At 42.2% G+C, this 16029-nt stretch overlaps 1 protein-coding gene across 6 annotated transcripts; it reads right to left on the reverse strand.

Annotated features, from left to right (window-relative positions):
- Nucleotides 1-458: 458 nt before the first annotated feature.
- On the reverse strand, nucleotides 459-10959 carry LOC134097745 (interferon-induced GTP-binding protein Mx-like). Of its 6 annotated transcripts, none has more exons than XM_062550689.1 (13): nucleotides 10828-10959; nucleotides 8239-8430; nucleotides 7801-7938; nucleotides 7168-7322; nucleotides 6532-6670; nucleotides 6231-6429; nucleotides 6007-6085; nucleotides 4151-4273; nucleotides 2085-2205; nucleotides 1424-1585; nucleotides 1223-1299; nucleotides 850-1077; nucleotides 459-703 (listed from the first exon to the last, which is right to left on the reverse strand). In XM_062550689.1, the coding sequence occupies exons 2-13, from the start codon at nucleotides 8426-8428 to the stop codon at nucleotides 476-478; spliced, it is 1839 nt and encodes a 612-aa protein (XP_062406673.1). In that variant the 5' UTR covers nucleotides 8429-8430; nucleotides 10828-10959; the 3' UTR covers nucleotides 459-475. The 6 variants fall into 6 exon arrangements, with proteins under 6 accessions (XP_062406673.1, XP_062406674.1, XP_062406676.1 ...); XM_062550690.1 differs by having other exon boundaries at nucleotides 1424-1582; nucleotides 10815-10950; XM_062550692.1 differs by having other exon boundaries at nucleotides 1223-1266; nucleotides 10815-10950.
- Between the last annotated feature and the right edge of the window lie 5070 nt (nucleotides 10960-16029).

The raw sequence follows: 16029 nt of genomic DNA on the forward strand, positions 1-16029 counted from the left end.
CATCACTACGGCAATGGTCACATGTCCATGGATACATCACTGCTGCAGTAGACGGCTTAAGTTCACCTACAAAAAAGCTATCTTGCTCAAATAAGGAGATCCGGTATCTTGAGATTTTTTTCTATGGGAAAATAACATGGGGATTTTGAATTATCGCACTTGTTGAACTCTCGCGGGGATGATGACTGGATTGGAAATGCAGACGTTTTCTCGCTACACAGTTTTGTCCACTGCCGTCAAGTGGATACTGTGATCTTCGGTAGGTGAAGACGGCACACTTTGATCTTTACTACCCCAGAGCTAACTTACAATGCAACTTGCCATAGGCAGTTAGCTTCAATTAACTCCCGGATCTCCTTATATGGGCGAAGATGGCAGCTTTGGATCCTTTTTGTAGGCGAACTTCAGAGGTCTTTGGTCACATGTCCATGGATACATCACTACTGCTATGGTCACATGTCCATGGCCCAACCCTTCAACTCAACTCCTGGCTGAGTTTCTCCTGAGCCAGACTGAGACGCTCGATGCGACTCTGCAGCTCGTTGCGGCGTCGGCCAGCATCTGAGCCCTCGCTCAGGACCTTGTCCAAATCCACGCCATCGATGAGGCTCAGCATCTCAGTACACAGCAACTGTGCTGACTGCTTCAACAAGAACAACTGGATCAGCATGGGGACCTGGTCTGCCAAGCGCTGTATCACTATCTGAGATGGACACAGAGACAGAGAGAGAGAGTGAGAGAGAGAAGGGTTATAGTTTAACCAGTATTTCTCAGCTGTTTTCACAAACTGACAGGTCATCTCTTGAAATAAATACAATACTGTATAAGAACACAGTGGGGGTACTGCACCTCATAGTATGCCTTAAACATTCCAGTGTACTTAAACCTATCATCTTTAGATGTCCCAGGAATTTCACACTCGTGAAATTCCTCTGGACTGTTGTCCTCAGATAAACCTTTCAGGGTTTTCAAGAAGGTTTTGTCCTGCGTGTACACCAGTGCCTCCATCTCAAACTGCTCCTTGATTCTCTCCTCCACTTTGACCTCCTGTCTCGACTGGATTTTGTCGATCATGTTCTGAGTATAGAAATGAAATTTGATAACATTTTTGTAATAGTTTTTGAATTAAATTAATTCCAGTAACATGGTTGAACAGTATACAATTATTTTGTTTAATGAAGGTGCCAAAATATAACTTAATGTTTTCAGGTTTCAGATTTACCATTGTGACACACCGGAGGTTAGGGTAGTTTGAAAAGATTGGATCTGCGGCATTAACAAAGTGCTTATGAACTGTTTCTACAAAGAAAGCATAATGTATGTTATCCCAATTATTTGTGTAGGTGAGACTATCACAGAAACATCAATTAAAGACTCATTTGAAGGGGGGAAAATCAATCACATTTGTGAGGAATACATATACCTCTGATGACTCCCAAAATGTACAGTGCATTGTCCTGAAGTTTCTTCACCAGTTTCTGGACGACCATCTCAAACACTTTGTAGTCGCTGAAACCAGGGAGCTCTCTCCCTCTGTGTTTCTTGTCATACTGTTTCACCACATCGAGTATCTCTTTAGAAACTGTTATAGTTAACCAGAAATAGTTTTCAAACACTTTAAGAAACATTATTTAAAGAATATCCTCCTGAGTTCCAGTAAGTTAAATGATGGCCAACATTGTGGTCTTAAGAATGACTTCTTCAAGTGCTTAAACACTTTCGATATGCATTTTTTAGAAGTAGTTGCTGAGTGACATCCCTTGCCAGCAAATAAAGCTTAGCTTAAGGGACTTTATTCTTATGATCTTATCATATATTCATGATCATATCACATTTTTCTTAGAAAGTCTTTCCGGTTTGCTCATTTCCTTCCAGTTGAGAAAGAAAATTTGGTTAGGTTTTATCCTGGAACTCAACAGGCTATGGGAAATATATAGACAGATAGTCAATAGTTGACTTTATGAATTTGATTGATATTCCTCTAAAAGGATATGCATCACAACAAAATAATAGAACTACAAAACAAAAGGAATTTGTGTCACTAGATTCTTTGTAGGGAGAGTTTATACTGTAGTTAAGCTCACATGGTTGCTGGCTCCTCTCAAGATCATCTAGCCACTTTTCAAAATGGCTCCGCAGAGCCACATGCAGGTTATCTTCCCCAGCTGCCAAGTTGTTGATTTGGCTGGTGAACCTGAATATGGCCTGTGAAGAGATTTTGTCAAAAATATGTTGTTTGAAGCACAGGAAAGCCATTTACCTGACCATACACACTACATGTGGTTCAGAGTTGTGTCTTGAGCCCCCTTACTCTGTGTGTGTCATGTTGGAACAGGAAGGGGCCATCCCCGAGCTGGGCTTGGTCCCTTACAGTAGTTCCAGTGAAAGGAACTCTGAATGCTTCACAGTATTAATCAAGAGAGTTTGGATAATTCCATGCTCCCAACTTTGTGGGAAGTTTGGGGATGGCCACTTCCTGTTCCAACATGACTGTGCACCAGTGCACAGAGCAAGGTCCATAAAGGCAAGGATGACCGAGTTTGGCGTGGATGAACTATGCAGCAGCACGCCTGGTCTACAACCAACCCAGAATGGCCGCATGTCACCCCACTGCTCATTCAGCTACACTGGCTACCGCTGGCCTCCCGCATCAAATTCAAGACTCTAACGCCTGTCTACAAAGTAGCCTACTCTCCGGCTCTGCTCCCACCCATTTGAATGCCCTCATACAGGCAAATGCTACCACACGACCGCTGCGCTCCTCAGCCGAGCGACGTCTAGCTCTTCCGCCAGCACACTCAGATCAATCCAAACTTTTCTCATCTGTCGTCCCTCATTGGTGGAACGCACTATCTGTTCCTACTAGAGCAGGGACATCCCCAGCCATCTTCAAAAAATGTCTGACAACCCAGCTCTTCAGAGAACATCTCCACCACTCATAGCACTACTACAAACAATTGCACTCATTGATGCACTTATTTTGTTTTTTTATTTGTTGTTAGAAGTGCTCTTAAAAACTTAAATGTTTTATCATGTTGTAAGTCGGCCAAATGAAATGTAATGTAACTTGACTGGCCAGCATAAAGTCCTGACCTCAACCCAATAGAACACTTTTGGGAGGAATTAGGATGGATACTGAGAGCCAGTCACCTCGTCTGACATTAGTGTGTGACCTCACATGCGCTTCTGAAAGAATGGTAAAACAAATCCCAGAAACACACTCGTAAACCTTGTGGAAAGTCTTCCCTGAAGAGTTGAAGCTGTTATACAGTAGCTGCAAAGGGTGGACTGACGTCATCATAGCCCTATGGATTAAGGATGGGATGTGACCGAAGTTCATATGTGAGTCAAGGCAGGTGAGCAGATACTTTTGGCAATATAGTGTAGAGCAGCTAAAAAGCTGCGAGTGCACAAAACAACCACTGGGGGGCATACGTTCTGGGAGAGGAGTTCTGCTCGCTCTCTTGAAGTAGCCTACAGCTTCGCTTCCGTGGGTTGACTTTTGACACTTTGGGGGAGGGAACCAAGGGAGGCACTCATCTAGTTAACTAGAACTCATCCTCGAGAGCGTACTGTATATGGCTCTCAGGGGTTGTTTCGCACCTGCAAGCCCCCCACAAAAGCAAGCGCACACATGCACACACTCATTTACACAAACGTTGATGTGACAGAGTAGTAGAGGATGGAAACAAATTGACAAGCGTGATTTATTTTTGCGGAAAGAATGCGCAGGACTTAGCCACGGTCATAGTTTGTACCGCTTTGCGGTACCTCTAGCTAAAAGCCAAAGTGTGTCTGTTGCTCTCAATTAATCAGTTACGGAGAGCTTATTTTTGTAGACTGTTTTAATAGAAATAGAATAGAATAGAATATATACTTTTTTGATCCCGTGAGGGAAATTCAGTTCTCTGCATTTAACCGAATTAGTGAATACACAGCACACAGTGAACACACAGTGAGGTGAATCACACAACCCAGAGCAGTGAGCTGCCTGCCCAACCAGCGGCGCTCGGGGAGCAGTGAGGGGTTAGGTGCCTTGCTCAAGGGCACTTCAGCCGTGGTGGACTGGTCGGGGATCGAACCGGCAACCCTCCGGTTACAAGCCCGATGCGCTAACCAGTACACCACGGCTGCTACACAGAATACTCACATCAACAAGGTATCTTTTCCTTCCTGGAGCATCTGTTGGAGGACCCTCAGTATACTGAGTCATCTGCTTCTTGGATGCAAACAGCTCATCTCTAACCTTGTCCGATACTGTTGGCAGAGAGTCCTGAAAACCACACACACACACACACACACACACACACACACACTATTTTAACATTATGTGTTTTTACTAATGACATTTTTGATTATTACCCTAAACAAAAGATAAGAAGCAAAAGACATTGGTGGAAGTGTTACTTACAGTACATTGGAATGATGTTGGTTCTTCCTACATGTAGATATCTATATTAGGTGCATTGCACACATCAACCCTGTTTCCATGCACGCCATATTCTGGATTTATTCAGAATAATGACAATATTGTTGGAGCGTTTTCCGCGTTTGAATCATGCCATAATCCGATTGAGATCAGATAAGGCCAATTTATGCATTAGGTGCTGTGTCCACCAAACGCGTTTTTAACAGCCAGAGCGCCCTCAACCTCCTCCTCTCGGCGCTTCTTGGCGCTTCGATAAGTGTTTATTGTTGCTAAGTTACCAAGACCAGAGACGGTTTATAACGAGAAGTGCCATTAATGAGCCCGGCGGTGCTCTTAAAGTTGAACAGATTTCAACTTTGAGCGCTCTGAGCACTGCGACAAAAAAACGTTGGCGCCGACAGTTTTTTTCCGCCGAAGGCGCTCAGCGCTGTGAGCGCTGAGCTACATAGACTTTTGCATTGAAAATTGTCGCCGTCGGCGCAAAAAACGCGTTTGGTGGACACAGCACCTTAACCTGGATCTGCAGCCTACTTGAATCCCTTGGCCCAGTTCCAAACCCCATGTGGTCCTCTGATGAACGTCTGCTGTGGTTACTGCTCTTCAACGATCTTCTATAGCAAGTTTCGCAGTGAAATTCAAATTCTGTTGTGTTATACTAGGCACACACGGTTGTGAGGTATCTGAAAAAGTACTTCCGGGATTTCGAAAATCATGATAAAAGATGACAGAAGCTGTATTTTGCTGCTAAACTTGCCATAGAAGATCGTTGAAGACCAGTAGGCCTAACCATTCAGTGAGATGCACATTAAAAACGAACGTTTAGGGGTGTTTTAAGGACAGAATAGTCCATGCACAAAGCGAGCAATGTTAAAGCCATACAGAGCTCCATTCTAAACAGGCTCAATTGTCGAGATTTCGGTGTCAAACACTCGTTTTCATGCTAGGCAATACAGAAAACTAGCCTGACTCTCGCCAGACCCTTGTAGTTCCGCCATGCTCCACCAGAGGCGTTTCGCTGAAGCAGACAGCGAACTACAGGATCTGGCGAAAGTCAGGTTAACAGAAAACAGGCTTAAAGTGTAAAATACCGAAAAATTCCTTTAATATGAAAATGTATTTTCATTGTTGATATTTGATGATGATTGCTATTGATATTGTTTTAAAATAACAATACATTATAGTTTAATCACTTGTGCTTAATATAGGCTTTTTCAACTTTATTTAAAATGTAAAATATTTTCAAAAATGATATCTTGATATACTGTACGTCTACCAAATACCATAACCATAACACCCTGATATTTAGCCTAGTGCTTGTCCATCAGCCATATCAAACCTTTTTAAGGTGAAGTGTGTTGGCATCAAGTCAATACAATCAATACCAACATCTTTGTCACCACAGCCAAAAATCGAAACAAATAAATAGATCTGTTGTCTACTGACTCCAGTCTTTATTTTCCTAACTATGACAAAACCATTCCGATATGATGCATAGATTTCCACAATGTTGGACAGTCACTATCCAGACTGGCTACATTCTGACAACAAGCATGTTGTGATACTGCTCAGGTACTTACTTTGATGTGGCGCACCAGTTCTTGGGTCAGTTTGGTGGCAAGGCTCTGGGTTGTGGTCTTTCCCTCAGTGAAAAGACCACTAGGAGGCAATCATGCAGAAATAAATTCAGTTATATAATTACCAATCATAATCATCCAAGTTGATCCATTCTGTTTGGTGTGGTTTTCAAATGAAAGGAGAATATGGAAATATCTACATATTTTCCAACTTGGCCACCATTTACCTGAAGTACTCATGTTGGCTGAAGAAATCTCTCTCCATCCTGGTGGCCTCCTCAAGAGGAATCCCATCCTGAATTTGCTGCTGACCGCGGCACTTCACAATCATGTAGCCTTTGCTCAGCGGGATGACCTGATTATTTACTATATCCAGAATGTTCTGTTCTGTGCCATGATCTATGAGGTCGGGCTTAGTCAGAATGCCTGTAAAAACACATTCATGAAAATGTATTATTTCTTATTTTAGTTTTCCTACAACACATCTTTCGGAGAGAATATTGATGACCATTTTGAGGAAAGTATTACCCAAAGTTCTTTTCCCATCTGGGTCAACTTCCTGAGCCATTTTGAGAGCTTCAGTTGTTGCTATGTCGACATTACATGGGACCACCACCAAGTTGATGGTTGCACTCTTCTCAATAAAACGGCGAATGAGCACTTGAATCTTCAACAGACAAAATTAAGAGTGGTTTACTTCATCCAGTAAAAGCAACCAAATACTGTACATACAGCACGTCAGCATAACCACGAGAACAACCTCGCTTGGAATTTATATATACAGTATACGCTAAAGCTGTAGGGGAAGCTCTGCACAGCCTGCAGAGAAATATGCAAGCATAAAACCAGCGAAAGCGAAAGCGAAACCGGAGATGAAATCGCCAATCCTGCATAGTTTCTCTTTAACTCAGATGATCCACACATATAAAAAATCCAAACATTAAAGTAGAGTTAAGCAGAGTTACAGTGCTGTGAAAAAGTGTTTGTCCCCTCGCTGTAGTTGACTAAAAAGAGGTATATAAAATCATCTTTTGGAAATTGATCTTAATGTCTTAATTTAACAAATGCGTTTAAAAGGCCTACAGCTTGGCTCATTGCATAACAGAGCCATCTTGTATTCTTATATTTATTTTGTAAATAATGAAAGATAAAACAAAACCTCACCTGGTCTCCAATGTCCTCAGGCTGTCCTTTAACAGGAACCCGGGCAATGCCGGGTAAATCAATCAGAGTGAGGTCACACACATCAGGGGACAGGATCTCCAGACTAATCAGCTCGTCACAGATCCCAACACCGTCTCCAGCCAGCTCGTTCTGGGCTGAGAGAGACGTTAAATAAGAGATGGGACAGCCTCATTTGGCTATTCATTGATTTGATTCACTCAACTGGCAAAACTAATTTCAATTAAAATATTTTAGCAAATAGGTAGCGATGCGCACATCCAAACAGTACTGGAGCTGGACAAAAAAACGTAGAAACAAACAGAATGTCCGCACACTTGCTCCCGTTTCGTTTTTTTTAATGACCACAAGTGAACGTTTTTGAGCTTGCACTCTTCATCAGTCTTCATGCGCACATTCTGTTTGTTTCATTAATTTAAATATTTTTAAAAATATGCTCATAGCAAAAATGCATGTGCGTGATTAATTTAGATTAATCTATCACCTAGTTTGTAATGAATTAGATTTATTTTTAATAAAAAAAATATGTAATGTACATGTAACTTCAGCCATGGATAAGAAGGCCTCAATTATCATGCAATCTCAATTATATCCCGGCCCCGCCTTTCACCTTACCAGTTTTGACCTGCTCCTCAACCTGAGATTTGTCTGTGAACTCCTTCCTTGTGCCACTGAAGGAGATGATCGCCCTCCACTGCACACCTCCCTTCAGCTTCCTCAGCTTCAGCATCAGCGGGCATCGAGTCACAATGCCTGATGCAAAAGAAGCACTTCTGGTTAAGCCATTTCTGACAAGAGGACTTGCCAAGCATTCATGTTAATTATATATTATATACTAAAAACAAGTAAGCCAGTGCAAAATACACATACTAAAGTTTATATTGAATGTCCGGTGGCCAAACTATGCCCAAATATACAAAAACAATGCAGGCCAGGAAATCAAAAAAAAAAAAAGTCAAACAGAAGTTAACAAAAAAAACAGAAATAAGATATTTCATAGATGGGGAAAGTCTTGCTGGTATGCTTATTGTGAGTGCGTGCAAACAATCTCACCGCTGCCTCTGGGTAGAGCCACTCCAGACAGCGCCTCCAGCAGGGAGCTCTTCCCTGAGCTCTGGTCTCCGATCACAGCTATCGCTGGCAGGGGCAGATCCTGATCGATGCCCATTAGACGCAGTGAGTCGATGAGGTCCAAATAGGGTCGAATTTGATCATTCAAGTGGGTATGAACAAGTCCTTCCATTTCTATAGAGAAGGTGGAAAATGCTGAAAACAGAAGACAACTAGAAAAGCACTCTGAGAGTGCAGACCTCCGCCTTCAATGAAACCTGAAGCCATTCTTAAGCATTTTAATGCTTTTATCCATGCAGGTCACAAGATTGGTTGGAAGTCGAATGGTCCCGGTTATCTGCCTCTAGACTCCTGTCATGAGAGATGAGCCTCTGACACCATGTATTGTTCCTCTCACTATGTATTTAAGGACACAACAATCAGGATGCAAGTAGATGACTTTTATTATTACTTCTTCCTTGGCTGTCATACATCTGAACCTAAACTATTCAGATCGCCACCACGTGGCCGTACCATGCCATTACACGCCCAAGCAAAAAACATAACCGCCTCCTGAATCCAGACGGTGATACGGATCACTCCCAAAAGTTAATAGTTTCTTCTTTGGGTCATTTCAGACCTTCCCTGAAAATGTCATTGAAATCCATCCATCACTTTCTGCGTTATCTTGCTAACAAACAGACAAACATACAAACAAACCTGATGAAAACCTAACCTCCTTGGCAGAGGTAATAATTAAAGCAAACAGGTCATTACAAAGTATATGCTATTGTGTCCCTGTAATCTCCCACACATGATCTACTCTCAAAATATTTTTTTGAGGCATGTGCATGGACCTCAAATTTGCAGATTGCAAGGGAATTGAACTGAAGGAAGTAGAATTGGAATTCAATGATATTCAAAGAAAATCATACATAATCATACACAATAGTGTTTAACAACGAGGCTTCACATTCTATGTCAGATTCACATTATATGTCACACACTGCACATACACATGTCTGTTGTGTGACTATGGAATTGCCATGAATTTAATTCCACTTCCTGTCATTCCAATTCCAATTCAACTTCCTGTGGGGTGGAGCCAATGCAATTAGAATTCCAATTCATGAATTCTTGAATTGAAGCCAATTCTAAAATTCTACATTTTGCACAAGCCTGCGTCTGGTATGGGAGTTCTGACAGTCGCATCAAGAGAATATGAGAGAGTTGTCACCAGAGCCTCCATCACTGGTTGTGAACTTCCTTCAGTCCACACTCTGTATGCTGAAATCATCTTGAACCGAGCAACCAAGGTCATCCGAGCCATGATCTCCTCCAACTTCTACACTCTGGCAGACGCTATAGATCTCTGAAGACTGGAACGACGTGCCTCAACAACCGCTACTACCCTTCAGCAATTATGCTCCTGAAGATTTGCAACTCTACTTATTTATGTAAAAAGAGCCCTGCATGCTGATTAAATATTTGGAATAGCAGTTGAAATGTTGAGTTCAGCTAGATTCAGTTGTGTTCAGTTAGGGGGTATTCACACCTGCCTTGTTTAGTTCGATTAAAACGAACTCAAGTTCGTTTCTTGCTTGGTTCGGACCTTTTTGACTGGTGTGAATACAATCACTCGAACTCTAGTGCGGACCAAACAAGCGGACCGAGACCCAGCTGAGGAGGTGGTCTCGGAGCGGTTCCTATCGAACCCTGGTGCGGTTCGTTTATGGTGTGAAAGCAGACCGACCTCGATCCGACCCAGTTACAGAAATCTACCTTTTTTGGATTTGACGAGCTCCCGTAGTTTTTGCGCATTATGGGAAATGTAGGATAGCTCCGTGACGCACAACAGCTGTAAGCAGCAGTGGGCTAACGCTTTTTTGCCAACAATAATTTCATTTTGCATCTCCTACCCGTTCCGTCTTCCGTAGGGCTGCTTTTAGCATGTTGGACACACATGAGCTCTTCTCAGCTGTTTTGTTGCACGTCTTCGTCGTTGCCAAATTACGAGCATGATATTGTTAAACTTGCATCAAACGATCTTGACGCTCAAGCACTTCTGCAAAGCTGTAACTGTATAAACTATATTGCTAGGATAATAACGAGTACAGTACGCAAACAGAGTATTTACGTAGGCCAACTTTGACTTTGGCTTCCTATTCTTCACCCCACCCACACGTTTACCAGCCAATGGTTGAACGACCTTAGCACATGTGCTTTTGTTTATAAATTCTGGTCCGGTTGCAATTAATCACGGTGTGAAAGCGAACAGCACTAAAAAAGAAAAAAAGAAAAAAAAATTGGTCCGGACCAAATAAGTGAACTAACGGACCTTCTTGGTGTGAATACGCCCAATTGATTTACATAGGCCTACTGTAATGTGCCGATTAAATGCATAACCCATTTTGCGATATTGAAATAACCCAGTGTTGTACCTCAGTGTCCAATATCTACCCAGCAGTTGGGTTGACACCATAGGCAGCTGGATTATTTCACCCAACAAATGGTTTAGTTTTAAAACACAAGATTTCACTTGTACCGTGTAAACTAAAGTTAAATATTAAGGTACTTACTTGAAAGTCTCACCTGCCGAGCTTGTTGTGGGAAAATACAGCTATCAAATATCCAGCAATCTGATTTTTAGGCAGAGGGAATGAAAATACTGATTACTGAAGGCTTTCTTCAGGACCTGATCCTCAATGAAGCCAACCCGCTCCCCTCCCTAGCTGGCGTGCACTGTTTTATAGACCAGCTTGTGAAACCGACTGCATGAATAGAACTGGACTAGGCTAGTTTATGTCTGGAACTCAGTTAATAATTCAACCTTTTATTGAGGCAACCCTCTGTGTGTCATGTCTGACTTTCAATATGACAGGCAACTCTCAATATGTCAATATGACAGGCAACCCCTATGTCTGACTTTCAATATGACAGGCAACCCTCAATATGTCAATATGACAGGCAACCCTTATGTCTGACTTTCAATATGACAGGTAACCCTCTGTGTGTCTTATGTCTGACTTTCAATATAACAGTACCTAAGCGTTACTGCCCCTTGCACACTGATAACACGGAGAAACCACTGTTTATCACCACTGTTAGCACTAAGTGCTATCACCACTGTTACATGAAAAGGTCTGACTTTTCAAAAACACTGTTTGACTTTCGCTTTCAATCATTCACAAGCCATTATCGATAATTATCTTAATAACAGCTCCATTGGAATGGTTTCATGATTCTTTCTGGGGTGAATGATGGCCGTCTCGCTTCCTCCTAGCGTCTGTGAGTGGAAAAATCAGATGGCAGGGAGCAGTTGCAGTCAGTGTCCTATAGGCCAAAGTGAGAGATTTAAGTTGAATTCTGTGGAGAGTAACCACAGTAGGAGAGAAGTTATACATGTGTCCTTTTTGGCTGATTGAAGACCAGCCGTGCTGCAGCATTCTGAATCAGTTGTAAAGATCTTACTACACAAGAAGGTTGGTAAGCTAACAGTGTATTATAATAGTCCAGCTTGGAGATAAGCTTGGCCTGTACTTGTGTGGAATCTTGTGTCAGATAAGGTCTAATCTTCCTAATGCTGTAAAGAATAAACTGACATGATTTTGCAATTGAGACTTCATGCTCAGAGAAGTTATGAAGCCCAAGTTATGTGCCAATCTAGTTGGGGTCAGTGAAGATGAGTCAAGCTGGATGTTCATCTGTTAGGGCAATTAAGCTGAATCTACCTATCTTTCATCCAGACTGAAATACTGTATCCTTAAGACATGCAGAGATCAGATTGGACATTCCTCAGGTGGGAAAAATAAGTAATGTTTGAGTGTCGTCCGCATAATTCAACCTTGATGAGGCAACCCTCAATTACATTGAACTTTCAATATGACAGAATCTGAATGTTATTTGATCTCACTTTTATCTGCTAAATAACCATAACCATAACCATAACCATCTCACCAGTGATAGCACGAAACAGCATTGCATCAACAGGTTTGTTCACCACTGTTTCATCAAAAGACCTGACTTCCCAGAAATACACTTTGACTTTCACTTTCAACCATCCACAAGCCATTATCTACAAGCAGGCTAAGTTTGCACACAGTTTTGTAGCTTTTTGATGCACGCTTTGATCAATGACACTGACATATTGTAGGAATATACCATTAATGCAATAAAATCTGCTCCAGCTGTAGATTATCCTAGCCAGCTCTAATTTACCCCACCCATAAAATTCCAGAGAAGCCTGTATGTCCGCCCCAGCGCTGTGAACACCAATCAAAGTGTCTGGCCATATTTTACACATTTATTGGGTCATGTCTCGTGAATGCTGTGCAGTTTATAACAGCTGCTATGAATGTGTTATGAACTCACCTCACAACCAAAGGATCAAATTAACAAAGTTAAGTTAACCTCAAACAAACAACAAACTTGAACTTAATCCTAACAAGTTAACATCAAATACACTAGATGGAACAGTGTATCAAATAAACATATAACAAACTATCAAAGAAGAGAGAAAGTAAGAGGGAGAGAGAGAGAGGGTCAGGGAGAGGGAGAGAAAGGCCTAGAGGTCAGTGTGACCTACAGTGCCAACAGCAGAAGACAAGAGAAAGAGCCAGCAGAGAAAAAGAAGAGACTATACTATCTCCAAGAGTCATACTACTTTATCCAGCAAAAACTTTTGAATATTCACCACTCCCCCCAACTTGCTCACAGGTCAATGATCATTTGGTGTGACAATACAAGTGTGAAGTAGACTACAGTAGACTACAGTGAATTACCTACTGAAAAAAACAGCATGAAATCAACTTATGCTGGTAGCTGGTTTTAGCTGGTCTTTGTTGGTTTTCTTCCAGCTTTTGCTGGTCTTTGCTGGTGTAGCTGGTTAGGTCACCAGCTAGACATGCGGGCGTGACCAGCTGATGAAGCTGATCATGCTGGTGTGGCCAGTCTGTTGTGTGGGATACAGCTGGTTTAAGATGGTCATACTGGTGACCAGCCTGCCTGCCAAGCTTGACAGCGATGGTCAAGCTGGTTTCCTAGAATGACCAACATAAGCTGGCATGATCAGTAAGAACCCAGCAAAATAGACCAGCAACACCAACTAAAGTGACCAGCTTGACCAGTACTGCAATCAAAACCAGCTGAATTACCATCGTAAGATGGGTAAACCAACTGAAGGTATGTTTTCGCAAGAGTTTTGCTGGTTTAGCTGGTCAACCATAGCGTGGTCAAAGAAGCTGGTCGACCAGGAAACCACCTTAAGCTGGTCAGACTGTTTTTAGATAGATAGATAGATAGATACTTTATTGATCCCCAAGGGGAAATTCAAGGGGGGGTTTTCAGCAGGGGGGGGTTTGTTTTCGCAAAAGTATTGCTTGTGTAGCTGGTCAACCATAGGGTGGTCAAATAAGCTGGTAACAAAATACAAACAACAAATAAATTAGATCCACAAACTCGTTTATCCAGGAGTGCTGCTTGGGTGTACATATTCAATAAGTATTGTATACCTCCGGTGCTCATCAGTTTGGAGATCCAACAAAGTTTCAATCTGTGTAGTGAGTCTGAGGCACTCAAAAGGTATTTTTTTTAAAAGCCTTTACTAAACTTGGCTAAACATTAAACATCTGCCAACATGTTTCAGCCACAAATGGCCTTCCTCAGAGCAAGTTTAAAAATGGCTGTCCGTAGACCGCATGTTCTAAATCTCATTGTGATCACATGGCCAGAAAGCACAGGTGATCACATTCACAAGTGTGTCTCATGACGTGAAGACCATCTACAGTATAACACAACAATTTAACATCCATTATGAAAGAAATTACTTACATTGTGAAAAATAGTTACAAACATTGTAGAACAAAACACAACTGTTCATATCAATGTGTATAATTTAGATTAGGTGTTTTCACAATTTCATATCACATTGGCATGTTACATTTTTACATATCAAAGTACATTTCTCACATGTTAATATAAATACAAAGATCTAACTAGATGCACATAACAAAATCTGCCAGTACTATTGGCTTAGTGAGATATGATTATAAGAAAGGGACAAAATCCAATTCTAAGTTTAGACCAGGGTATTCAGTAGCTTTAAGTGTGTAAATCCAAAAGGATTCTCTTTTAGTCTATCACCACCTCGTACTGATTTTTTAAGTGTGGAAATTGCAACCATTGTAAAAACATGGTCAAGACCTACTCCTTTACAGACATAACATCTAGTCGTGAATACAATATACGGCCATTCATCAATTGTAACACCTCATTAATAATAATAATAATAAATTACATTTATATAGCGCCTTTCAAGATACTCAAGGTCGCTTAACAAGAGTAGAAGTGGGGAGGGTGGGAGGGGGTGGGGGGCTAAGAGGGGTAGGTCAGAGAGAAGAGGTGTGTTTTCAGGTGCTTTTTGAACATTGACAGGGAGGTGGCAGAACGGATGGGAGATGGTAGGTTGTTCCATAGGGTAGGGGCAGTTACGCAGAAGGCCCTATCACCAAAGGTCTTTAGTTTGGTGCGGGGAATGGTGAGTAGATCCTTGCCTGTGGAGCGCAGGGACCGTGATTGGGAGTAGGGGTGGAGGAGATCAGTAATGTACTTGGGTGCCAGTGAGTGTAGTGATTTGTACGTGAGGAGGAGGATTTTGTATGTGATGCGTGCTTTGACAGGGAGCCAGTGGAGTTTCTTGAGTATGGGGGTGATGTGCTGCCAGGGCTTGGTGTGAGTTAGCACCCTGGCAGCTGAGTTCTGGACATACTGCAATCTGTCCAGGGCCTTACTAGGCAGCCCAGACAGAACACCATTACAGTAGTCCAGGCGGGAGGTGATGAATGAGTGGATGAGAGTCTCAGTAACTGAGTCGGATAGTGATGGCCGGAGTCTTGAGATGTTGCGCAGGTGGAAGAAGACAGATTTGGTGATGTTCTTGATGTGAGACCGGAATGAGAGGGGGGGGTCGATGATAACACCCAGATTCCGCGCCTCTGGTGATAGGGAGGTGGAACAGCCATCTATGACCAGGGCAAGATCTCCAACCTTCTTAAGCAGTGGTGCTGGAGCCACCACCATGAGCTCTGTTTTGCTGCTATTTAGTTTTAGGAGGTTAGAGGTCATCCAGTTTTTAATTTCCTGCAGGCAGTTGTTGAGTTGCAGGGGTGGAAGCTGGGAAGAGGGTTTTGTGCTGATGTACAATTGGGTGTCGTCCGCATAGCAGTGAAAGCTGAGTCCATGTTGACGGATTATCTGTCCAAGGGGGAGCATGTAGATGGTGAAGAGAATTGGGCCAAGGACAGACCCCTGGGGGACACCGTGGTTAACTGCTGCTGTGACGGACTTGAAGCCTTTTAGCGTGATGAATTGTTTCCTATTTGAGACTTGAATGTCCATGTAGTCGCTTTTACATTGGAAGGACAAAACGAAAACTTAAAGAAAGACTAGCAGAACACAAGTATGCTATAAGAACAAGTAACCCTCAATACCCCATGGCTGTACATTACAAAGATGCAAACCATGGTAGCTGTGACTCATTAGAAGTATTTGGTATTGAAGATGTTAAAAAATCAGTACGAGGTGGTGATAGACTAAAAAAACTTTTGCAAATAGCTACAATCCACCTCCATCATATGCTACAATGTTACTATGTTCTGCACGTCTGTATTTCAGCTTGGATGCAACGTGACAGTTCATTTAAACTTCGCAACGAGTTTGGTGAATTAATATTCAAGTGTGCTACAGGCAACACATTGGAACTACTTCGAAGGTAGCAGGTTATACAAAGTTAATGGC

Source organism: Sardina pilchardus, chromosome 12, assembly GCF_963854185.1.
Source record: "Sardina pilchardus chromosome 12, fSarPil1.1, whole genome shotgun sequence".
Classification (NCBI taxonomy): Eukaryota; Metazoa; Chordata; class Actinopteri; order Clupeiformes; family Clupeidae; genus Sardina; species Sardina pilchardus.

Bases quoted from the DNA above. Each gene is read 5' to 3' on its own strand.
- LOC134097745 (XM_062550689.1), bottom strand. From the start codon at position 8,428: ATGGAAGGACTTGTTCATACCCACTTGAATGATCAAATTCGACCCTAT. The intron at 1,300-1,423 runs GTATATGTATTC...CTTTCTTTGTAG, and splicing joins CATTTTGGGAGTCATCAGAG to AAACAGTTCATAAGCACTTT. The intron at 1,078-1,222 runs GTAAATCTGAAA...TTCTATACTCAG, and splicing joins ACCTCCGGTGTGTCACAATG to AACATGATCGACAAAATCCA.